This window comes from Aquarana catesbeiana, linkage group LG03 (genome assembly GCF_042186555.1).
Source record: "Aquarana catesbeiana isolate 2022-GZ linkage group LG03, ASM4218655v1, whole genome shotgun sequence".
NCBI lineage: Eukaryota > Metazoa > Chordata > Amphibia > Anura > Ranidae > Aquarana > Aquarana catesbeiana.
In genome coordinates, this window is record NC_133326.1 from 29,732,350 (window position 1) to 29,759,040 (window position 26,691).

The 26,691-nt window shown below is 43.0% G+C and overlaps 1 protein-coding gene across 3 annotated transcripts in view; it reads right to left on the bottom strand.

Moving 5' to 3' along the window:
• Positions 1 to 1,502: 1,502 nt before the first annotated feature.
• The window catches only part of RGMA (repulsive guidance molecule BMP co-receptor a), a 91,630-nt gene continuing 66,441 nt past the window's right edge, over positions 1,503 to 26,691 (bottom strand). For 2 of the 3 annotated variants that reach the window (XM_073618406.1, XM_073618407.1), the window contains exons 3-4: positions 8,110 to 8,624; positions 1,503 to 5,438 (exon numbers count right to left, since the gene is read on the bottom strand). In XM_073618406.1, coding sequence (XP_073474507.1) covers positions 4,746 to 5,438; positions 8,110 to 8,624 — 1,208 coding nt within the window. In that variant the 3' untranslated portion in view covers positions 1,503 to 4,745. Of the gene's footprint in view, positions 5,439 to 8,109; positions 8,628 to 26,691 lie in introns of all 3 variants that reach the window. The other variant, XM_073618405.1, reaches the window with a different exon arrangement.

The window sequence follows — 26,691 nt, forward strand, 5'->3', positions numbered from 1 at the left end:
AATCAACCCCATTTTTTGGTGGTGCAAATGGGCCATTGTATATATTTTTTTTCCTTTTCTGACCACACTTCCCCCTTTTCCATTTCCTTTTTGTAAAACAGAAATTGTATCAAATACTTGCTGTAATTTTCCTTTCCCAACACTTATCCATGGCGGCATACATGTGGTAGTATACTGCCATGTTGGCGACAGAAAAAACAGAAATTGGATCAAATACCTACCGTAATTTTCCTTTCCTGGCGCCAATCCTTGGCAGCATACTACCGCATGTATGCTACGGTGCTGGTGCCAGGAAAATTATTTACCTTCTAGGTATCACTTGACATGTACCTACATAGCGTGAACTTACTAAAACAAGGAATCATGGGACAGTTTTGAAAATTTCTAGAAAGGCAGATGCAGCAGGGAGCATATATCTAAAGCAGGGGTCTCAACTTTCTAACCAAGGGGCTAGTATACTGTCCTTCAGGGGAGCCACATTGTGGCCAATGATAGTAGAAAATGTTTGGGCATCAGTGGGAGTAAACAATTCCACATCTTTAGTGGGAGGAATAGTGCCCCATTATTGGTGTCCATGGGAGGAATAGTGGCCCCTCGGTGTAAAAGGAAGGAGTAGTGCCCATCATTAGTGTAAGTGGAAAGAATAGTGCGCCATCACTGTCGTCAGTGGGAGGAATAGTGCGCCATCACTGTCGTCAGTGGGAGGAATAGTGCCCCATCACTGGCGTCAGTGGGAGGAATAGTGCCCCATCACTGGCGTCAGTGGGAGGAATAGTGCCCCATCACTGGCGTCAGTGGGAGGAATAGTGCCCCATCACTGGCGTCAGTGGGAGGAATAGTGCCCCATCACTGGCGTCAGTGGGAGGAATAGTGCCCCATCACTGGCGTCAGTGGGAGGAATAGTGCCCCATCACTGGCGTCAGTGGGAGGAATAGTGCCCCATCACTGGCATCAGTGGGAGGAATAGTGCCCCATCACTGGCATCAGTGGGAGGAATAGTGCCCCATCACTGGCGTCAGTGGGAGGAATAGTGCCCCATCACTGGCGTCAGTGGGAGGAATACTGCTCCATCACTGGCGTCAGTGGGAGGAATACTGCTCCATCACTGGCGTCAGTGGGAGGAATACTGCTCCATCACTGGCGTCAGTGGGAGGAATAGTGCCTCATCACTGGCGTCAGTGGGAGGAATAGTGCCCCATCACTGGCGTCAGTGGGAGGAATAGTGCCCCATCATTGGCGTCAGTGGGAGGAATAGTGCCCCATCATTGGCGTCAGTTGGAGGAATAGTGCCCCATCATTGGTGTCAGTGGGTGGAACAATGCCCCATCATTGGTGTCAGTGGGTGGAACAATGCCCCAAGGGCCGGAAAAAGGCGAGCAAAGGGCCGCAGTTTGGAGACCACTGGTCTAAGAGCATCAAATGAAAAAGGCAGGATATGTGCAAACGAGACTCCATTTCTTAGGTAGTCTTTTTTTTTTTTTAAATAAATAATGAAGGCAAACTCAATGATAAAAACCTTTACTTGCAGTTTTTCAATAAATAATTTACATTATCTACATGAGTCAATGTGTATGAAGAGAAGTAAAAACAGGTTTGCTTTCTTTTTCCCTTTTGCTGTAAAGTACGTTACTTCTATATTAGATGGTTCTATCTTGGCATCATTTAACCAGGTTTTTCTTTTTAACACAACCACAATAAAGTGCTTCACTTATTCTAAACATTGATACACCAGCAGTTATTTCCTTCTCAACCCATAGAGTTACAACGTGAAGTAAGCTACACTAGACAATGTTCGAAGGACAGACACCAATGTCTGTTTAATTGCTGGAGAAACACAGCTGTGCTAACAACTAGCATGTAGAAGGAGCTAGGACAATGTACATAGCAACAACTTCATGGAACCCCCTATTTAATAAAGGCAAATAACTATTTGCCCTTTGGAGAACAAAGTGCTGGGGAAACATCATGGAAAATACAGTTCTAAATCAACTGCAAAATGTGATGCCTTGCAACTCCAGCAACAAGTGGGTCCCCAATAATATTGAAGACCTTTTTGACAGAAAGATTGCCATGACAGACAGGGCTCCATTAGCAGTGTAAGTTATGAGTACCACCAGCGGTTTAAATCTAATAGTAGAAGTTAGCAAATTTATTGGGTACCAAGAGCTGGTTGGCCAGTTTCAACTAGCCACAGCTATATATCCACTGGATTCAATCACAGTGCCAAAAAAACTCAAGATCCCGTCTCAATTTTTAGGTACAACGGTTGCATGGTTCCTGGGATGTGTCCACCTCTTCATCCATAATAAACCAACTATGGTTTTTACCAGTGGATTGGTGAAGTGAAACCACGTTTACAGTCAAACTATTGGAGCTCAGAGTTACCAAAGCGAGAAAGGGCTTGTCTACATAAGGACTTTCCTATTTGTTTTGTCACCCAGTTCTTAATAGGACTCAGCATAAGCCATCTCTTGTGTTTACTGCATCCTATGTCAGCGTTCATGGGAATACCTAACCACCATTCATGCCATAGGGCAGCTCCTTTCTTCTAACAAGTGTCCGAAATTGGGTGGAAACCTATCGCCTATGCTCCAACAGAATTTAGTAGATTTTAGGAGTGTGCCATGAGTTACCTCCATATTTAGGTGAAGATAACTCTGTTCAAACAAGATGTTTGAGCACATGAATAGATAAAAGTATCCTTGGGCCGGTTTTCACAATGGAGCTCCTGCTGTTGAAATTGAAAAATGTGGCTGCCGAGATCTACTTGGAACCAAAAAATATACAGAAAAACATCAACAGTTGGAAGACCATCCTGTTTTCTGACACACTATAGAGGAACCCTATAGTGTGGTCTCAACCAAGGTTCCTTAGAATTCAGCTTGTCATACATTGTTAATATATGAAATAGTCTATGTCTAATGTCTCAGCTGTGTTAAATTCAATCAATAAAAAGGGACGAGAATGTTGACGCCATCCACTAAATAGGGGCAGGAAGTGTGTGAAATGGCACTGGTAGATAGAAACTCGCAGCTGCCATAACATTTTCTGTATCTGGTTAAAAGAAGTTAAAAATTTTCCCATGAGAGTTCTAGTGTTTACACAGTACATCAGGAAGGTCAAAATTCAATCTAATGGGAATAAAGTAGTTTCCACATCTAGCTTTTTTTTTTTTTTTTTTTCTTTTTTGTTTTCAACACACTGAACACATTACATCTCTATGTACAGTGAAGCTATTAAAAAAAAACACAAACTCTCCACATATTATAGACAACATAAATTACATCCAACACGAGTTGCATTTTTTTTGCGTTACATGTGACTACTATAGGATATTTACACTTTACTTCTGCTTTAGCAATCAGTGTCATACCAGTAAATGGTGTGTACTATGATCACAGGTTTAAAGACCAGGCTGCTCTGCAAAACATTCTGAGATTTATAACCATAATATAACAAGCTGTAGAGTTCTGCTTTTTCTCGCCACTAGAGGCAGTCTCACCATGGTAGGCTGAGCGCTTATAGCACTGACCCCGCTGATGGCGGTAACTATGGATCAGTTCCTCCAAGCTCTTATCAGGATGCAACATCTGCAGCTATGGGAAAAGCATGCACCTTGACCAATATGCCCATAAATGTTCACGTGTAATAGTGACAGCTTGACTTAGTGAAATGTTAACCCAGACATTTCAAAGATTTAATCTGTTCTAGTTTTAAAAACTAACTAGTTAACCAAGATTTTAATCATAGTGTAAACTCAATGGTTTCGCTATTTGAAGCTTTACAGCTGAAAAAAATATATATGGAAAAGGTGTATCCTATAAAAACCACATTGTCCCTTTCATATGCTAGAAACTGAATTAAACCAAATGAAGGACTTGGGCAATCTCAACCAGTCTTCCTTTAAGATATGGTCCACTAGATCCTATGGTCCTATGTGACATAAGACCATTACTCAATAAAATATTATGTTTAAACCAAGGCTAGCGTTAAAATGTCAGAGCTGCAACATCTTAGTCTTTACCCATAGTTCTGCAAGGTTATGTGTTATGGCCAATGCGAAATATGGCTACTTTCAAAATTGACAATGAGAAGCATGTTCCCATATGTGCTACTGTTATTATGTCATCTGATACTGACTGAGCACCCCTAAATTGTTCATGCATTTACAGCTTATTATGGATCACAAAAGCCACATTCACAAAACGCTAATTTTCACAGCCACCATGATACTTGCAGTACCACAAATAAACCAGAGAGGAATATTCTTTTCCCCTCTACAACTTCAAAATGTTGATTGAACACATGAGGTATGGTGCACGAATGCTCCGCCAGGCAAATTTAACAGATAAGCGACATCTTATCCATTATTTTTTTTTGTGTCAGAGATGCATAAACAAGGTTAAAGGCTCTTAATTTCGCTCTCCTAGAGTCCAAATCCTAAAGGATTAAGAAGAAACCTGTTTAAAAGACATCTACTCTATGAGGGTCATCAAATGGTGTTTACGCTTTGGATCAATGGCAGATGTCTCGCACTGGAGCAAACACAGAAGCGGTAGATCACCCGAAGGGAGTGTTGTCGTCTCCTTGGTGTTAAAAAGTATTTAGGTGTACCTTTAGCAAGTTGTTGAACACTTTAAATAAATTATTCATACAGGTGTTAGAACTTGTGCTTTCACAGAAACAAATACACCTTGAGTAGATAGGCCTGCACCTCTGCAATCATCCCATAAATGTGAAAAGATTTACATGGTAAACATAACTTTACAGCAACACTGAAACAAACACACTAACGCCACGAGAAGCTTGACCATCTCTAGGCCTAACCGAGGAGCAGAATTGCCAGGCCCCAAGTCTGTGGTCCTTTCATACAGATGAATTTTTTCCTTATTGGAGTGTAATAACTTTACATCCTCAAAGGCATAATAAGCAGCTAGAGTGAAATTCACATCTCCTGTAGTAAGGAGGTCAAACACACAGGAGTGAAAGTAGAGGTCTTCCACTGGAAGCTTCTCCTTACACTTGGCTCCTGCCATCTGAGGAGTAAATGGTGGCCCACGTCTCAACAAGCCAGTCTCTGGGGTTTGAGAGTGAAAGGTTCGGAAGTCAATTTGCTGGTTCTGAGGGCAGCCATGAAGACAAAGGTAAAGTCCCTGGTTTTCTTTGTCCTCAACTGCATTCACCACCTCCTCCGGCATACGCACTGCAAAGGTTAGGTAGCGACCGACTTGTCGAACCACTATGGTAGTCCCAATGTATTTGGCTTGAATCTCTATGTGCTGTCCAGAAACCTTCTCAATAATTTTCAAGCTGTTCGCTCCACTCTTATCTCCACCATTCTTGGATCCATCTATAAAAGCTGCAGGAAGCTCATCCATTTCAGCTTGGTAGACCTTCTGGTCTACACACTCCTGGAAGTTCTTGAAGATTATTGTGATCTGAGGAAAAACAATAGAATATAAATCAATTTTTTGAAAATTTGAAAAGCCTCCCGCAAGAGAAGATACGAAACAAACTCCAAGAACAACAGCACGTTGTGCCCTGCGGTGGTTCATTGACCCTGCAATTTTGGGCTTTTTCCTGCAAAGAAATGCACACATGCTGCATTTTTACGCAATGCAGGTCAACACAGGTGTGCATAGGGCACATAGAGAACAAATGCTTCTATGTGTCCTTGCACTGATTAATGTAGTTCACCGTACCTAGTGTGAACAAGCCCAGAAAGTTTATTTAAGGCCAATATAAAAAAAAAAAAAAAACACTGCAACAACTCACAACAACAAATTAGAAGTCAGATTTTAAGTTGTCAGAAGAGTCAAACAAGTGGAAAACTGATTTTTGGTTGGTTCCTCTGAGTTGACACAAATCACTTTTTTGGGAGTTTTGGGCGTTCCCATTTTGTATGTTCGAGCAACTCAAATGACATTATCATAATCAATAAAAAAAAATGATTTGGAAACCCCCATACTAGCCATCACAGGTGTTTTAGACCCAGACACTTAAGTGCAGAGATCTCACAAATAAAGTCCACAAAAAGTTGTTAGCTAGCTTCCTAGCATCTACCAAAAACAGTGCCAGTTTGGATTCTACAATGAGTGTACACCAGCCTTTCTCAACCTTTTTACCGCAGAGGAACCCTTGAAATAATTTTCAGGTCTTGAGGAACCCCTGGTAAGATCAGTCAAGGGTCATTGGTAAAATGTACCTTACATTGCTGGGAGTAAGCAGGAAGAATGCCCTCCCCCCACAGGGGTGGTCAGAATCACCCTTGCAGACATGCCACTGGCTCTGCCAAGTGGCACTGGACCTGGAACTATGCCGGCACTATCAGATAAGAAGTCAGTTAGGCACAGCACAAGGAAACCCTAGCAACCCCTGGAGGAACCCTGGTTGGGAATGGCTGGTCTACACATTTGAACTAATATAAAACTAAATCAACCAACTGTATATCACTGATGGTAGCTAAATACAGATGAACCAGATGTGATATCCACATCTTACTCATTTTTTTCCCACGCTTTCATAACCTACAGCAGTTATTATAGGCTGTTATCTATGACCATAAAAACTAAAATATGAGAAGACCCAGGAACCCTAACAGTTTAAAGGCTGCTAAAAGCTATACTACGGACTACTTTAAAAGTGATATTAAATCTTTTTTTTCTAATAAAAGATTAAACATTTCATACTCACCTGCTCTGGTTCTGCACAGAGCAGCCCCTGATCCTCCCTCCCCCACCCTCGCTGGCGCTCCTGGCTCCACCTCTTCAGCAAGTGCCCCCATAGAAAGCTGCTTTTTATAGGGACACTCATGCTGGCTCGCTCCCGAGCCACCATGTCTGCGTCTATTGACACAGGCAGGACGGCTCGGCCCTGCTCCCTCGTCACAGGATTTAACAGACAGCAGCAAGAGCCAATGGCTCTTGCTGCTATTATTCTGCCGAGTGAGGAGGGAGAGAGCCAGAAGAGTCGCTGCTCTCAAGCACAGCGCTGGATCAGGTATGGGCTCAGCTAAGAATAAGGGGGGCGGGGGGAGGTTTTCTGTTACACAGAAGTTTTTTTTACCTTAATGCATTAAGGTAAAAAACCTTTAGGCTTTAGAGCAACTTTAAAAAAAAAGTGCAAATCCAATACAGAAAAGGGAAACCCGACATATTTCAAAGGGCACTTAACTATCCACCAGTGGTCACACAACTGGGTGGGCTCAAGGTGCAGTGCTCTGCACCCCGAGCCCACCCTTTTTTGACGCCAATTAGACCCTCCGGGTCTAATCATGTGCTTAAAAATAACCCCATTGAAATCCATGCGTCTGGCATGTAGATTAGGGGGGGCGGCACCCCTGCGCCCCTTGTGGACGAGCCGCTGATGCGTTTCACCCATTGGGCTTAATTATTATGTTCAATGGGTGAAACATGTCAGAGGGTGCAGTCACATTGCACCAGGGAGGGAATGTTTGTCTGACCAATCTGGTAGTTCAGGTAAAAACACAGTGGAGTAAGGCTTAAGTGTGTGCATGCCTTAACAGAAGGGGAGGTAGATCAAATATACACTTAGTATGAACACATTCTTATACTTTCTACATTTGTACATTTGCAAGCAGTCAGGTCTTAAAAAAAAAAAAATGTACAAAACAAAATAGACATATCATAGACTTGGACGACAGACAATTAATAAAATACTATTTAGCTTTCAGGCCAAAGGTGTTAAAAAAGTCTAATTGATCCTTCAGCCTGAAGCGTAAAAGAATGGAAAGAATGCGAACACAGCGCCAGGAGAGATCTAAAGCTATCTAGAGATCAAATGGCCAACTCTGACTACTCTACACTCAGTATAAGTCTGCAGCAACAATGGTTTAACCCATAAAGCTTCAGACTATTTTTGTTCGCCAAAAACAATCAGAAAATTCCTTGCATTTTCAAACCTAAAATGGAAAATATGCAGCTGAAGGAAGGAAGCCTGATATGGGAAACAAAAAGACTTTCCTTTGTAAGATTTTCCAAACATAAGGTACATGGATCTTGCTTCAGCATCCTGTGAGTCCTTGGTACAAAGTTTATGGTCATGCACCAAGATAGTCCACAGGCCACCAATGTAAAAGACTTAACTTACCTTGCTTGTAGCAGTTGCAGCAGACCCTGGATGAACAGGAGTGTTGGTAACTTGCACGTTCAAGTAATTATTGTCTATAAGAGGCCATGCCCCCTGTATTTTGCAGGTCTGGAAAGTGTCCGAAAACGTCCTAAGATGGGGATCCCCAAAGAGTCCGCAGTGGGTGTAATTTTGGGCTGAAGCATGCCGGTGAAAATTCTTTTCATAATTACAGACCTCAGGGCTGTCAGACCTTTCCTGGCTGTCCCATGGAGGTGGAGTGCGCACACGAGGTTGAGAGGTGGGGCCATCTTTCGAACAGTTGTGTTGGATCATGAGGTCATCAATGCCATGGACAGCTGAGTGGTAAGCCAAATCTCCTCTACAATAGCGGGCAGTGCGGCGTGTGCAATGGGCGTACGACCTTATCGCTGTGCAAACCTCCACAGGGTCCTCTGCGCCTATGTGGTGATGGGAATTTGATGTTGTTATCCAGAACTCGGAGTTACACTTCAGAATTCTGCACGAGGAGCCAACTGCTGCAAAGACAAAACAAAGTTATCAAAAATGTGTGACTTCAAAACTTCACAACAGATGTATAAATCTTGTGATCAAACTAACTCATCATGAAACAGAAGGTACAAAATATGGAAGCAATCTTTGACTTGATTACATCAGCTCTCATCAGCAAGAAATTTCAGGTCCATGCAATAAACTTGAACAGATCTGAAATTCATTAGTCCAAAAAAAAATAAATAAAAAAAAATGAAAGTTTCTTTTTTAATCACAATGGATAAAGCCGGCCACACACGGCTAGATTTTCATTCAAACGTTTAAAGAAAAGTTGTTAATCAGAACATTTTATTTCGCCGGCAAGTCAACTAATTTTGTTTGAAAGCCCCTAAAATTTCATCCAGACGTGTTATTTAAATGGAATTCCAGGCTTAAATTAAATAGGCTTCACAATATTGGTATTTCCCCAAAAACGAAAAAAAAAAAAAAAAAAAAAACACAATCAGTGTTAGAATTTAGTTTACTAGGAAAAAAAAAAAAAAAAAAATTACAATCTGAATTTTCTCATCTTCATGGTTGAAAACAAGGTTCAAACTAAACATTAGAAAATTGAACGAACATTCCAAAAACAAAAATGTTTGAACAAAATTAGGACCAGCTTAAAGTGGAGCTGCACCCAAACGGGAAGCTCCGCTTATTTGCTTCCTCCCCCCCCTCTGCCACATTTGGCACCTTTCGGGGGGTGGGGTACCAGTTTTTAAAAATGTACTCATCCCCCCACTTTCTGGAGACCTAGCCGCAGTGAGGTCTCGCGGAAGTTCGGCCCCCCTTCCTCCTCTCACTGCGCCATTCAGAAAGGAAAGGCCTCACTGCCGGTTTCCCTTACTAGGAAAAATTTAGAAAAATCGGCTGGGAGCCGACATCGCGGGATCCCTCGACAGGCAAGTGCCCTAATATTAAAAGGTCAGCAGCTACAGTATTTGCAGCTGCCGACTTTTAATTTTTGGAGCTCCGCTTTAAGTATAGAGCTTTTATCAGCTCATTAGAGAGAGAGAAAGGAACACTGCAATGCTTGCTGAAGCAAGTATATCTCCCTGAAGACATCTGTGTCCGTCCCAAGAACAACTGTAGATCACCCAAAGCCCACCCAACCTTCTCTCTGATTCAGATAGGTCTTTACCATTGTATAGCAAACTATTATATCCTTCACCTTACCTCTAAAGTGGGGGGTCCCCAAACTTTCTAAACAAAGGTCCAGTTAACGATTCATCAGGCTTTAGGGGGGGTACAAGCTGTGACCAGTGGGATTAGTAAATGCTCTGGTGTCAGCAGGAGTAAATAATGCATCAGCACTGGTTTTAGTGGAAGGAATAGTGCCCCATTGTTGGATCACTGGAATAAATTGTGCTCCATTTTTGGTATTACTGGGGTGAATGGTGCTCCATTGTTGGTATTACTTGGATGAATGGTGCCCTAAAACTGGTGTTGATGGAAAGAAGAATAGTGCCCCATTACTGGTATCAGTGGATGGTATGATGCCTCAACGGCTGGATAAAGGCACACAAAGGGCCACATTCAGCCCACAGAACACAGTTTGCACACAACTGCTCTAAAAGGTTGCAGCTCTGCCCAATTTCACTGCAGAGTTTCATCTGCCATCTGTGGCATTTTTTTTTTTATATAAGGAAAATGGATCCAGCATTTTGAGAGTAAAGCTCCATCAATGTCAAAAGCAACTGAGCAAACCTGAGACTAGGCCGCAAGTCAACTGTGACTCTGAAACAAAATACTTTTTCTGAGATGACTGATTGTTTAAAAGAAATCTGTCATGAAAGAAATATGGAGGAGGGCAGTGCTGACCTATCCTTCTGAGAATGCCAATGGCCTGGGGGTCGCCCTGATGCAATCTTGGAACAAGCTCCATGCATGTTTTAGGTCTGTGACTCAGAACCAAGCCAGACAACTAGCTTTTTCAGAAGTGTTTTTCTATTATGCTGAAACATATCTGCAATAGTATGGAGCTTTGCCACCTAAAAACATTTGTCTACATGCCGTCATCATGTAATGAATGGTCAACCTTGGTGGTCGAAACGGTTGAATTGCTCACCATAGACTACACTCCCATTGGCACCAATGGCTGCTTCTGTACTATACTCTCCTTACAAAAAAAAATAAATAAACTTCCATTCCAAAAAAAAACTCTTGAATTTCCAGGTTCTTACAAGTCTTTTTGACTTTTGAAACAGGACAAGGCAAAAAAAAAAAATGATATCTCAAAAAGAGCTTTATCTTCAGACACTGATATAAGCTGACTGTAGGAAACGTCTGCATGGGGCAACTGTCCTCTGATGTCGCCGGGTTTCATAAAGGGGACGCATGAGTTTATAGGTCCAAAGCAAAGTACAAGTGAAGTATATAAGTGTACTGCTATCAGCTAGTATCACATACCAGGCAGTAAAACCGAGCACAAGCTGGAAGTGCTTTGCTAATCCTGACACCAGCCCCCACACCCATATAGCAACCACAGTTTATTTGATGTTTATGAGATACAGCTGCTTATGAGATACATACTTGTGAAAAGGAGGAGGAGGGGGAGAAGAACCATGGCTCTTTGAATTACTGTAATATATTACTGAATCAATAGCCTTGGAGGGTTTTAAAAGCCCACTGTACTCTGTAGGCCAAGTCCAACAAAACCAATTTTTCAGTACTGGGTGGAAGCTTGTGAGTTTAAGCTTAAAACTGCGTTTTTCTCTCCGGGTCCCCCAATCTAAAATCTCTGTATTTTTTGGCCTTTTCCTGCCTTCTTGTTGAACTATTAGTCCATGGTGGATTGGCCGTTGGCACTCCTTCCTTATGATATTAAAGCAGCCCATAGATCAGTGATCTCAAACTGGTGGCCCTCCAGCTGTTGCGGAAATACAAGTCCCATGAAGCATTGCAAGGCTGACAGTTACAAGCATGACTCCCGCAGGCAGAGGGATAATGGGACTTGTAGTTCCGCAACAGCTGGAGGGCCGCCAGTTTGAGACCCCAGCCATAGATGGTTTGATTGTCTTCCCTTCCCCTACGTGTGGAAGGAAAGAAAATTGCTCGACTCCCCCATTAACACTGACTGTAGTGTTGCCTCCTGTAGTGCTATTGTGCTTTGCCGGTGGGGAGAGGGGTGCAGGGAGCATTACTGGCCGATAGAACACAATGATTACAGCTAGCAGCTATAGCCACCGGCAGTCATCATATGTAAAAAAAAAACAAAAAACGACAGGCTGGTTGATTGATGGATCGGTTTGGGTACAATCAACCTGCCTGTAGATGGATCAAACCTCAGCTGGTCATGAACCAGCCAAATTTCGATTCATGTATGGCTGGCTTAAGGTCATCGGTTTCAATTCCAACCAGGACCCTATTCTGCATGGAGTTTGCCTGTTCTCCCTGTGCTTGCATGCATATCCCCTGGATACTCTGGTTTTCTCCCACACTCCAAAGACAAGCTGGTAGGTTAATGGGCTCTGGTTTAAAGCAGGGTATACATGTTGAGTTTCTTTTTTTTTTTTTTTTTTCCATTTAACCAGTGGGTTGAACGAAAAAATAAAACCTCACAGATCCCCTCATCAACACAAGCAATGTTGATGGTGGGATCTCTCCCACTGTGTCTGTTCTGACAGCAGAGATTCCCTCTCCTCTTGTCAAAACACACCGATCAGCACTGCAGCCATTGGCTGCAAGCGCTGATCGAATGCTGGTTTTCCAGTATAACCATTCGACAAAAGGCGGTTGTTGAACACACAATGGTAAACACGGACCAAAATTAATCAGTTCCCTGAATTTTGGTATGTGTATCCCCTGCTATGTGAACCTAGGCTGAGGGCAGGGACTGATGTGAATTAACAGTATGTAAAACACTGCATAAAATTGTAATAAATAAATGGTGAACATCACAACAATGGTCACGTCCTTCTTGAACCCCCCTGGATGCCCACCTTAGGTGCTTCTACATTACAGAACAGACAAATGCTTCAAGCCCGATTTCAAATTTAAGGTGGTTGCTCTGCAGTTCAGTATTACGGCAATCAAAACTAAATTGAAACCTGAAGTCATGACTGTTGAAAGTCATTTACAAAACTGTGGCTGCCTTTACAAAAATTTCCATGCAATGGTCCTTGAAGACCTAATTGCTGGCTGGGTTGCTATTGGGTTAAAGAAGACCCAAAGGGCTGTCTGCGGAAGAAGATACGTGTTCGATTTGGAAGCTGTGTTTGGGCTGCGATAAAAAAAAAAAAAAAAGTTGCTTATTGCACAGAGTATTAACTTGTGTTTGAGCTGAACGGCGAAATCCAACCCCAGGGCGATGCAGGACAGCTGCGTTCCCAGGTGAGGCTGTTAGAGTCTCATTTCCTCCCACCTCCCTTCCCAAATATCCTCACTATTTAAGAGTCACATACTGGCTGCAGGCATCAAAAGCATACATCTGAATGCTGCAGTGACATCTGTCTTGCAGCTACTAAATAAATTGCTGTGTCCCTGCCAAGAATCTTTTTCTATTATTATTCCATATAAAAATGCAAGCTACGCGATATTCTATCTCTATCAGATTTCACTTGCTCGCTGTTAAAAAAAAAAAAAAAAAAAAAGGAAGCAACTTGTCACTTTTTTCCCCCTTTAAAATTTGGCACTGGAAAATACCAGTGAGCGACAAAAAAAACAAACATTCACTACTCACTGGCCGCGGCTTTTCTAGTCCTGGATCTGTGGACAAAGCATCTTTCCCTGAGCCCTGCTCATAGTTTATATCTCACCACATTATTTCCACCAATGTTCCTACCTTCCCCTCCATCTTAACCTGCAAACACCGAGAAGTCACCCAGCCTGAACACAGTACAGAAGTAATAAATCACGATGGAATCTGCAGTTGTGCAGATGCTGTACGTGAGCTACGAAGACTCTGCGCCAACAGCATCCAACGATTGTCTTCCGGAAACAAGAGTTCTATGTACAATGCATGTTTATTCAATAAAGTCCGCTCAACGGAAGACTAACCAGTTTGTGTATTACAGTGCCTTGCAAAAGTATTCACCCTCCTTGGCTTTTTACCTATTTTGTTACATTACAGCCTTTAGTTCAATGTTTTTTTTTAATCTAAATTAGATGTGATGGATCAGAACACAATAGTCTAAGTTGGTGAAGTAAAATTAGAAAAATAAATACATAAAACTATTTTTCAGAAATAAAAAACTGATAATTGGCATGTGTGTATGTATTCACCCCCTTTGTTATGAAGCCCATAAAAAGCTCTGGTGCAACCAATTACCTTCAGAAGTCACATAATTAGTGAAATGATGTCCATCTGTGTGCAATCTAAGTGTCACATGATCTGTCATTACATAGACACACCTTTTTGAAAAGGCCCCAGAGGCTGCAACACCTAAGTAAGAGGCACCACTAACCAAACACTGCCATGAAGACCAAGGAACTCTCCAAACAAGTAAGGGACAATGTTGTTGAGAAGTACAAGTCAGGGTTAGGTTATCAAAAAAAATATCCAAATCTTTGATTGATCTCTAGGAGCACCATCAAATCTATCATAACCAAATGGAAAGAACATGGCACAACAGCAAACCTGCCAAGAGACGGCCGCACACCAAAACTCATGGACCGGGTAAGGAGGGCATTAATCAGAGAGGCTGCACAGACACCTAAGGTAACCCTGGAGGAGCTGCAGAGTTCCACAGCAGAGACTGGAGTATCTGTACATAGGATGACAATAAGCCGTACGCTCCATAGAGTTGGGCTTTATTGCAGAGTGGCCAGAAGAAAAACATTACTTTCAGCAAAAAACAAAATGGCACGTTTTGAGTTTGCGAAAAGGCATGTGGGAGACTCCCAAAATGTATGGAGGAAGGTGCTCTGGTCTGATGAGACTAAAATTGAACTTTTTGGCCATCAAAGAAAACGCTATGTCTGGCGCAAACCCAACACATCACATCACCCAAAGAACACCATCCCCACTGTGAAACATGGTGGTGACAGCATCATGCTGTGGGGATGTTTTTCAGCAGTCGGGATTGGGAAACTGGTCAGAGTTGAAGGAAAGATGGATGGTGCTAAATACAAGGATATTCTTGAGCAAAACCTGTACCACTCTGTGTGTGATTTGAGGCTAGGACTGAGGTTCACCTTCCAGCAGGACAATGACCCCAAACACACTGCTAAAGCAACACTTGGATGGTTTAAGGGGAAACATGTAAATGTGTTGGAATGTTCTAGTCAAAGCCCAGACTTCAATCCAATAAAAAATCTGTGGTCAGACTTAAAGATTGCTGTTCACAAGCGCAAACCATCCAACTTGAAGGAGCTGGAGCAGTTTTGCAAGGAGGAATGGTCAAAAACCCCAGTGGCAAGATGTGGCAAGCTCATAGAGACTTATCCAAAGTGACTTGGAGCTGTGATAGCCGCAAAAGGTGGCTCTACAAAGTATTGACTTTAGGGGGGGTGAATAGTTATGCACATTGACTTTTTCTGTTATTTTGTCTTATTTGTTGTTTGCTTCACAATAAAAATAAAAAAATATCTTCAAAGTTGTGGGCATGTTCTGTAAATTAAATGATGCAAATCCTCAAACAATCCATGTTAATTCCAGATTGTGAGGCAACAAAACACGAAAAATGCCAAGGGGGGTGAATACTTATGCAAGGCACTGTATATAACAAAATAATTTTGGAAACAATTTAAAGTAAAAAAATGTTCTCCCATTTTGGGTAGAGTAAGGGAGGGTTAGGGCTAATTTACACTTGCTTCAAAACAAGGCTTCGGATAGGCTTTTTTTAAAGCTCTCTGAACGCCAGTCAAAGCCAGTCACTAAATAAAATGCTTAGCTTACAGTCCTGTTTACACCTTGCTTTTGCTTGGTGCTTCGATGAGCCTTTGGTGAGGCTTTAAGCGACCTTTGCCATAGACTTCTATGGAGGCTTTGAAGACGCTTTGAAGTGCCACTAAAGCAACACGGGGTATCATTTTTGAAGCAAAGCCGAAGCAAGCCAAAAGCAAGGTGTAAACAGGACTGTAAGATAACCATTTTATTTAGTGACAGGGGCTTTGGCTGGCGTTCAGAGAGTTTAAACAAAGCGTGTCGGAAGCCTTGTTTTGAATCAAGTGTAAACTAGCCATTAATGTGTGTTGAAGCCGAATGAGCCCTTATACCCCCACTCAGGTTTTATTTTTTCCATCTGTGTCCCATTGGGGAGATTTATCTTCACCTCCTGTCCCAAAGCTGCAGTAGGAAGTAACAGGTTATACCTTGCAGCTGCACATATACAAAAGGGATGGGGATGCTTGTGACATCATTGACCAAATATGGCCACGTTCGATTAACGATATTGACCAAATATGGCCACATGGTCTCATTAGATCAGTGTTTCTCAACTCCAGTCCTCAAGGCGCTCCAACAGGTCATGTTTTCAGGATTTCCCTCAGATGAAACGGCTGTGGTAATTACTAAGGCAGCAAAACTGATCAAATCACCTGTGCAAAATAATGGAAAACCTGAAAACATGACCCGTTGGGGCGCCTTGAGGACCAGAGTTGAGAAGCACTGCATTAGATCAACCATACTGACAAAATATGGGCATGTGACCTTATTACATCAACAATATCAACCAAATACGGCCACATGGCCATATTAGATCAACGACTGACCAAATATGGCCACGTGTTCATATTAGGTCAGTGACATTGACCAAATATGGTCATGTGGCCATATTAGATCAACCATATTGACCATATATGGCCACACATGGCTGACATCCCCTCCCACCGCTTCGACTCATGAGCCACTCGGAATGTTTTCTAGAGAAAAAAGCCGGCTATAAAAAACAATAACGGGCTTATGGCTGATATCTTCAGCCATAATCCCGGCACACCACTTGCAAACCACAACATATATACACATATTGGCAAGTGGTTAAACAAATTTATTTTGTCCACCCAAAAAAAAATGGCCCTTGACGACTGTAACGGGGCACTCCCGCTATAGCAGACTTTGTAGGACTAAACTACAGCAAACTAATTTCCAAAAAGCATATTTCACAAAGAAAGAAAGATTTTTTTTTCTCTGTTGTTGAAGCTTTGTTCATCCATGTCTGTGAATGTCTTGGAGATTTTGAGACGCATTTATTCAGAAAGATCAAAAGGCTAATTTTGACCCCTGATCCACAGCCACAGTAAATTCCTGCCGTACAATGGAAATTTCCTAGATGATGTATAGAAGATGTTGCACATCAGATGGTGTTTATAGAATGTCAGAGAGCCCCTGAAAGATCTTCTAAGCATTAGTGGCTGAAAATTCCCAGCTTTACGTGGTCCCTATTGTGAAGTAAGGATGAAATACACAATGGTCTCTGGTAGTCTTTAAAAGTTAATAACTAGGAGGTCCATGTCCCCTCTACAAGAACTGCAACTTCTTGAAGAGATCCCCAAAAGGTCAGTATTCCTAGCACAGCAGGTAGTCTGAACAAAAATTTCAAATCCAGATTTATTTCTTTCCACACAAACTATTTAAGGCTCCTTTTACACTAGAGGACCAATTGGGTCTGCCTGCCAGTTTTTCAAGTGGACCCGATCGGACCCTCTAGTCTCCTGTATGGAACAGCGGGTGTCCACGGACAGGTGTCCACGGACAGGTGTCCACTGACACGCGCTGACATCCAATCCGCTAAAATCAGATGGATGGGGGACCCGTTCCCCATCTGTCTGGCGATCGGGTGTAAACGGACAGGCAGGCCGTTTACATCTGACAGCCCTTAGAGGGGAGCAGGCTGTGTCTGCTTTGCATTAGCGGAGTGGACACGGGCTAGCCATCCGTCTGCTCAGCAAGAATCAGCAGACAGATTGCCCACTAAGCTGACAGATTCCGCGGAGTGGAAGGAGCCTAAAGCAGGGCTTGACAAGTTTGCTTTGAATCTAGGAGCAAGTTTTTTTAACCACTTTCCTACTGGTTACTTTCACCCCCTCCCTGCTCAGGCCAATTTTCAGCGCTGTCACACTTTGAATGACAATTGCTCAGTCATGCAACACTGTACCCAAACAAAACTTTTATAATTTTTTTCACACAAATGGTGGTGGTATTTAATCACCACTGGCTTTTTTATTTTTGTCTAAAATACATGAAAAAAAAGCTGAAAAATTCTGAAGAGCTGCACTGACGGGCCCCGATGAGGTCGGACTGACGGGCCCCGATGAGGTCGGACTGACGGGCCCCGATGAGGTCGGACTGACGGGCCCCGATGAGGTCGGACTGACGGGCCCCGATGAGGTCGGACTGACGGGCCCCGATGAGGTCGGACTGATGGAGCTGCACCGAAAGCTGGCCTCATCAGCTCCGGGCTGTCCAGAGGGAGGGTAGTGGGCTCTTGGGCAGCCCAGACCCGACTCAAAGCCACTGTAGGAGGAGCTCCAGCTATAGCTGCTAGCAGTAATCCTTGTCTTCTGCTAACCAGGAGGGCTAGAACACAATAGCACTGCAGGAGGCATTCCCCCATCAACAGGGCCAGGACAAGGAGTGGGCACAGAAGGGACGGCTGCCCTGGGCGCAGCGTGTATTGCAGGGATGGGGGCGGCGCAAGTTCTTTCTACTATAAGGCGGACAGGAGTAGTGAAAGTGGCATCACTACTTCTGTCAGCCCAGCGATGGAAGCGGCAAGGACAGGAAAGAGCCGGGAGGAGGTGCAGGCTGTGCTCTCTCTCCCCCACCTCCTCATTAGCTTGCACATAATGAAAGGGGTGCAATCTGGAATCTTTGCCCTGGGCACTGGATGATCTTGTCCTGGCACTGCCCATCAACATTGACTGTATTGATGGGTGAAATCAAGTAATTTTCTTCCTCCCACCACGGCAGGAAGGAAAGAAAATCAAATACTCTATGGGCTGTGTTACTCTCTCTCAACAGGTATTGGTACCTTTAAATATATCTTAAGTTTTATGCACGATACAAAACAACAGATACCCCTAGGGCAAATCGTCTTTCTGTTTTCTTCCCTTTTTTGTGTTTAATGAAGGAGGCCCAGTATTCTATGTCTTGTGTCTTCTATCTCCGACACAAAAAGGAGGTCAGCGTGGAAAGAAACTGTATTCACTAAATTTAGGTCAAGTATACCTTAGCATAAATGGACACAAAGAGGAGAGCTCATAAACCCAGCTAGACACCCTATATGAGATGCAGAGTTCAGTGTGTGAGACATTCGCTCAATGGCACGGTTGTTTGAAACCTGGATGGATCACAAAACCTTTCTGTGTGACTCATGCCTGGCAGGAGATGTTGGTATTGTTGGCATCCATACCCTTAGAACTTTATTTACTTGGTTTTGACACAGATGGGGGAAAAAAAAAAAAAAAAAGGAGAAGACGACAAAGTGCCAACATATCTTGGCTTGTGGCTGCCACATCTTTCAACAGGGAGACCAGAAGATTGAAAAATTAGCTGATTGAAATGAACGCTAAAAAGACTTATTCAAGTTTCTCCAGTTCCCTTCGACCAGCAGCAGGGAACAAAGCTACAGCCACATTTAATGGTTTCAAAAGTCGCGTTTTTTTTTCAATAAACTCATTGATTTGATAGAATTTCTCACCTGCGAGAATCCACAATTTTCTACTCTACAGGAATATCAATATTTAGAACTACTTGCTAAATAAATGTTTTCGGAAATCACTAAAAGAGCTAATGTTTTGACAAAATTCATTAATTTCCCTCATCTGCAAGCCTCAGTATTCGTTCCCCTGCTGATTTTGTACGTTTTCCCACCGACAAACAAATGATCAGTCTATAATTTTAATGGTAGGTATATTTTAACAGTGAGAGACAGAATAACAAAAAAAAAAAAATCCAGAAAAAAGCATTTCAAAAAAGTTATAAATTGATTTGCATTTTAATGAGTGAAATAAAGTATTTGATCTCCTATCAATCAGCAAGATTTCTGGCTCTCAGGTGTCTTCTATACGGGTAACAAGCTGAGATTAGGAGCTCTAATTTAAAGGGAGTGCTCCTAATCTTAGATTGTTACCTGTATAAAAGACACCTGTTCACAGAAGCAATCAGATTCCAATCTCTCCACCATGGCCAAGACCAAAGAGCTGTCCAAGGATGTCAGGGACAAGATTGTAGACCTACACAAGGCTGGAATGGGCTACAAGACCATCACCAAGCAGCTTGGAGAAAGAGGGTGATAACAGTTGGTGCGATTATTCGCAAATAGAATTTGCTGGCAGGAGGGGGGTGCAGGGAGCCTTCCCAGGTGGTAGAACACATTGATTACTGTGGGCACAATCAGCCTGTCCATACATGAATTGAAATTCGGGCTGGTTCCTGCTGATCGAGCCACATTTCGATCCACGTGTTGTCGTCTTAAAAAGTTACTAGGGCCGGCTTGAATTTTGTCCAAAATGTGATCTGTGGATGGCCCTATTGGCAACCACCTGGCTCGACAAAAGTCAATTTTTCAAGCGCCTTTTGTTGAAGGAACCGGGAGGACATTTGTTGGCCAAAGAGTAATTGTATTCAATCAGAGGTGTCACTGTTCAGGCACTCTAGTCGTGGGTGCCAGAATACAACAGCTGGCAAGGGAGATTCTTCCATCCATGCTAAATCTACATCTATGACTAGCCCTAGAGGAAATTTCCCTAACAGGAAGACAGATAGTGATAGGTTTTTCTAGTAGTAAGGAACGGTAACAACATTTGCAGTATTTTACTGGTGTGTGTCTTATTGGAGATTTCTCTTCATTTTCTCTCCAAGTATTGGGTGCCAGGAAGTGAGCGAAACCCCCTAAGGAGACCGTGTAGAAAGGTTCAAGCCTTGGTTAAAATCATATTGCTGCACGTCCCACCATTGGGAAGGCAACTTCTCACTTTCTCTTCTGATGTTGAGTGTCAGGCAGAAGAGAAACTGAACATTTTAAACCCGACACCAGTTTTAAATCCAGTCTATTGGAGTCAATGTTGAATAAACGCCATGACAGGTCCTGGCACATGTTGTGGACGTGTAAAGCAGGTCAAAGATTATGTGATTTTCTTTCCTTACATTATGGGGGAAAAAAAAAAAAAAAAAAAAAATGCCCGATTCCCCCATCAACGCAATTAGTGTTAATAGGGAAAGCCCTTCCACAATGTTATTGTGTTCTCTTGAGAGAGAGACTTCCCGGCCGGCAGAACACAGCGATTACTGCTAGCGGCTATAGTCTATATGTAAAAAAAAAATCTGACAGATTGGTTGTACCATGGATTGCCTTGGGTACAACCAGCCTCCCCATAGATGGAATGAGTCTTGGCCAATCACTGCTTTACCAGCCGAGACCCTTGATGTTTTTCACCTTAAAGCGGTGTTCCACCCAGAAATGGAACTTCCGCTGTCCAGATTCCTCCCCCCCACTCCGGAGTCACATTTGGCACCTTTCAGGGGGAAGCAGATACTTGTCCAATACAGGTATTTGCCCCCACTTCCGGCAAAAAGATCGCTGCAGTATCCACGGCAATCTACACCATGTCTGGCCCCTCCTCCACGCCGTCCCTCCCGCTGTCTTCTGGGAGACCCACAGGAACCAGAAGACAGCGGGGACCACTCAGAACGCGCAGCGCAACTCATGCATGTGCAGTAGGGAACCAGGCTGTGATCCCCTTACTTAAGATGCCGGTGCCCCTAACTTAACCCCGGTATCCTCTTCTTCGGCTGGCGGTCCGCTTTTAGATAAAAGTGGTTTCTGTGGCAGATTCGTGGCGAGGTCACCCCGCCCCCTCCGCCACTTACCGGAGCCGTCGGCAGCGGCAAAGGCGAACGGATGTTGCTCCTTCCTTGGCATGGAGACGAGTGAGAGGAAGATGGCCCCTACCCGTATCCATACCATTGCAGGGTGGAAGCGACGTCAAAAGGTCAATTACGCCCATAGCTCTTAAAGCGGAGTTCCACACAAAAATGGAACTTCCGCTTTTCTGAACCCTCCCCCCCTCCGGTGTCACATTTGGCACCTTTCAGGGGGGAGGGGGGTGCAGATACCTGTCTAAGACAGGTATTTGCACCCACTTCCGGCATAGACTCCCATGGGAGTCTACGCCTCTTCCCGTCCCCACCGCGCTGTCTCCTGGGAAACGCACAGCTCCCAGGAGAGAGCGGGGACCACTTGGGACGCGCAGCGTGACTTGCGCATGCGCAGTAGGGAACCGGGAAGTGAAGCCGCAACGCTTCACTTCCTGATTCCCTCACCTAGGATGGCGGCGGCAGCTGCCGAGAACCGAGCGGGTTCTCGGCGTCGCCTGCTGACATCGCTGGACCCTGGGACAGGTAAGTGGCCATGTATTAAAAGTTAGCAGCTGCAGTATTTGTAGCTTAATATGTCTATTATGTCTTAATATTTAAGAGGTCCTGTCATGCTTTTTTACTATTACAAGGGATTTTTACATTCCTTGTAATAGGAATAAAAGTGACAGATTTTTTTTTTTTTTTTTTTAAAGAACAGTGTAAAAGAAAAAAAAAAAAAGTAAAATAAAGAAGAATTTTTTTTTTTTAAACGCGCCCCATCCCGCCGAGCTCGCATGCAGAAGCGAACGCATGCATGAGTAGCGCCCGCATATTAAAAAGGTTGTTCAAACCACACATGCGACGTATCGCTGCGATCGGTAGAGTGAGAGCAATACTTCTAGCCCTAGACCTCCTCTGTAACTCAAAACATGCAACCTGAAGAATTTTTTAATCGTTGCCTATGGAGATTTTTAAGGGTAAAAGTTTGCCGCCATTCCACGAGCGGGCGCAATTTTAAAGTGTGACATGTTGGGTATCAATTTACTCGGCGTAACTTTATCTTTCACAATATAAAAAAAAATTGGGCTAACTTTACTGTTGTCTTATTTCCTAATTCAAAAACTTGTATTTTTTCCAAAAAAAGTGCGCTTGTAAGACTGCTGCGCAAATACGGTGTGACAGGAAGTATTGCAACGACTGCCATTATATTCTCTAGGGTGCTTAAAAATGTATAATGTTTGGGGGTTCTAAGTCATTTTCTAGCAAAAAACACAGTTTTTAACTTGTAAACAACAAATGTCAAAAAGAGGCTCGGTCCTTAAGTGGTTAAAACGAGCCTTTAGATATCCTTTAAGGATAGGCAGACTTCTTCCCACAGTTTTTTTCTTGGGGTGATATCTGCCAGCCTTAAGATGTGAACAGGGTGGCCCCCGATTTTTGGGTTTACAGCTGGCCAAAAAAACCTCCTATACATAAGCCGAGCTGTGAAAACAACTCTTGACGCTTTTATAGGTTTCATTAACCCGAAGAACCTGGCAAAGAACCTTCCTATCCCTACAGCTTGATAGACAAAAGCACCCATTGTGACTTCATTAATTCACAATTACTACATTGCAAAACAGTGCGGTGAGAATCATTATGCCACGGGACAGGTCTCTGCAACATGCCCGGATTTTAGAAGCACATTTCCGTGTACTCTCAACTGACACTTCTTTGCCTACTGGCATGCAAACTGCGCAATCAATTCAACTAATTGTAATATTCTGTGGTTGGCACTAAAACCATTTGGGGTTACGGCTCAAAAAAGGTGATTTTGTTCACTTAGCAACGTGTGAAGTTTTAACCCCCCCCCCCCAACACTTTTTAGTCAATCAGCTCTCTCAATGATCACCATCTTAAAGAAGGAATTTGCATTTAAATGTCCTAGTAATTGAATTTTACACAATAGTATTCTAAGGCTAGCTGAAAATAAATCACCAAGGAGCGCTCTACCTCCTTCTGATAGAACTGGAGTTATGCGGGAACTTTTGGCAAAAAATATGAAAAAACGTAATTTAATTTAAGTCGTCGCGCTTTAGGAAACGCACGATCGGCTAAAACTACTAAGAAGTGTAAAACTTTGAAGAAACAAAAAAAAAAAAAAAACAGCAAAGCGTTTACTTTCGAAAAACTTGTTCCCGGGCACTGGGGGTCCTTCTACTGACCTCTTTTGAACTGCTAATCAAGCAATCTTGCGGAATAATGGCCTGATTATTATTGTCTTGTTTGCATAACAAAGCACTCCAATAAACCCGTATTTGACTGTACTCAGAGGGGTGTGAAAGATCAGCTGAGAATAGAGCCTCTGGAATGCAAGCAAGCCTCACTAAAGCTTGGACTCAAGAATAAAGACAATGCAATTTGCCATCAAGAAAAGCCCAATAGGCCAATAAATTACCCCATGTGCAAAAGGATTAGCTCAGGTTTCAGTTACACTGGGGAAGGGGGGGGGGGGGGGGTTGGGTGGAGGAGGGAAGAATGCTTTGCTTCTCTTAAAGACACAGGGGCTCCTTTCATTCAAAAGCCCGCTCAACAGGAGTCTTCGAAGACATATGGTGCAAAGGCTTCATTTATACACTTGATAAAGAAAATGCAAAGCTGAGCCGCCTAACTTGTTTACCAGTCCTGGAACCCCCCCATCCAACATCTGGCGAGGACACCTAGGTATTCAGTTTTGTTTAAGTGAAAAAGCCCCAAAAAAAAAAAAAAAAAAAAAAAAAAAAAAAGTTTTGTACAACTAGGCCAGTTTTTTTTAGAATGAACAGCAAAACCCACAGTAGACAATGTACTTGTCTTAAACACTTATATCAGTAAAATATATTATAAAATATATTACATAATACATTTCCAATAGAATTTAGTAGAGTTGACAATATACTGGTCTCAAACTTTCCATGGGTAAGCAGCCCTCTTGGAAATGTTGGTATGTGTTTTTATCTGCTTTTCATTCCACCATTATATGTCCTTTTTGTAATAGTGTCCACTTGTCCCCCCCTTTTTTTCAAAGTTTCATATCTTGTATACCTCACTGCATTGTATTTCATCTACAGATACATTTCCTGATGAAGAGTTTTTTCCGGGAAACTAGTTGGAACTCCATGTTATCTGTGCATAATTTTAGTATTTTTTGTATTATTTTGTCTGTTGTATTAATAAATATTGTGTTTTTTTTTTTTTTTATATACACTCGCTCTTGCTTCTTCACTGCTGTATATTGCCCTCTATGTACCGTAATAGTCCACTTGCAATCTTTTCTGGTGAGTTCAGGGTTGGGGCCCTTACTCCCAAATTTCTATTCCTGGTCTCAAACTTTAACATATTAAAATTGTAGATCATTAGAATATAAAATAATCAACTATACATTTTCTATACAATCTAATAGATTTGTGATTCTAATGCCCCCGTACACACGATCGGACTTTCCGACAACAAAACCGTGGATTTTTGTTCGAAGGGTGTTGGCTCTGACTTGTCTTGCATACACACGGTCACACAAATGTTGGCCATTGTAGTGACCTACAAGTAGTACAGCGAGCTGATAAAAAGATAGTTCAATAAGTCATGTGGTATCTCCGTTACGAACGCTAGTTTTACTAGACCGAGCGCTTCCGGCTCGTACTCGATTCCAAGCATCCGTGGACTTGTGTACACACGATCGGAAAGTCTGACAACAGAAATTTGTTGGCGGAAAATTTGAGAACCTGCTAGCCAACATTTGCTGGCTGAAAGTTCTACAACAAAATGTTCGATATGAGCGTACACGCGGTCAGACTTTCCGCCAACAAGCTCACATCCAACATTTGTTGTTGGAAAATCCGATCGTGTGTACGCGGCATTAGACCCGATTTGTCTCAAAATAGCAATCTCAATTCAAAATTGCCTGCAGGATCAAAAAACTGAATTTGTGAATGTTCAGCATGAAAACGTGTGAGCTGCTGCATTCACCCCATACAAGCAAACCAGAAATATTTCTTGGTATTTCAAATCAAAAATATTTCTAACAATTAAATTAAAATGTAATAATAAAATTAAAGTGGGGGTTTCACCCAAAAGTGGAACTTCTGCCCCCTCTCTCCGATGCCACTTTTGGCACCTTTTGGGGGGGGTGGGGGGGGCTGAGGCAACGGGAACCTGTTTGACATGTCCCTGTCCCCACTTCCGAAGAGAGACGTGGCCACAGTGCTGTCCTTGCCCTCCTCCTTCCTCCGCTGCCGGTTAGAAAGCGCAGCATGCTTTGCGCATGCGCTGTAGGGAACCATCTGTGAAGCCAAAAGGTGTGAAGACTGTGGTGGCGGCAGCACCCGACAGCTGATCCGAAGATTGGCTGGGGTGCCAACATCGCTAGCTCCCTGGACAGGGAAGTTACCTAATATTAAAAGTCAGCAGGCTTTTCCCCAGGCTGGAATACCTCTTTAAAGAAATAATAATCTAGTAATTAAAGGCAACAGAATGGGAAAAGATCCTAATGGACGTTGGTAAAATTCACATAGCATTATCAGTAGATTAACACCACCACCTCACTGCTTTCAAATATTTACAGAATTCACTTGATGACTGCATAACTGTAAATATACGTCATTACTTTGACATTAAATACCAGGTTTAGGGCAGCAGCTAACTGCCAAAACCCCGGTATCTTTTTCATTAGGCGGCCGGCTTTCCGATAAAGGTGATCCCAGCAGCAGGTTTGCCACAAGATCACTTTTATAGGCGGTGAGAAAGGTGCTCCCCTTTCTGCCACTTCCTGGTCGTTTCCGGGCTTACCGGATCCGTTGGTAAGCCCGGAAATTATCAGATTCGGCCGATGGCTAGGCAGGAAGTCAAGTGAGGGCAGGATAGCCCCACTCAGCTCTATGCCCTTGGAGGACCGGAGTGACCACCGACATCACTTCCGGTCCTCGGGCTTAAATACATGATTCATTTATTTAAGTCAAAGTGTCAAAATTTTTTTTCCTTAAAGGTAAATGAGAGATCTGGGGCTTTTTTGACCCCAGATCGCTCAAAGAAGACCTGTTATGTTTACTTCTATTACAAGGGATGTTTATATTCCTTGTAATAGGACCAGTGACACCAATACAGTGATCAGTGCTAAAAAACCATTGCAACTGTACTAAATGACACTGGCAGGGAAAGGGTTAACATCAGGGGCAATCAAAGGGTTAAGTGTGCTCTTAGGAAGTGCTTGTCAACTGTGTGGGGGATGGCTTAACTGGAGGAAAACAGAGATCCACGCTTCTGCTTAGCAGAAACACAAGATCTCCATCTTCCTCTCT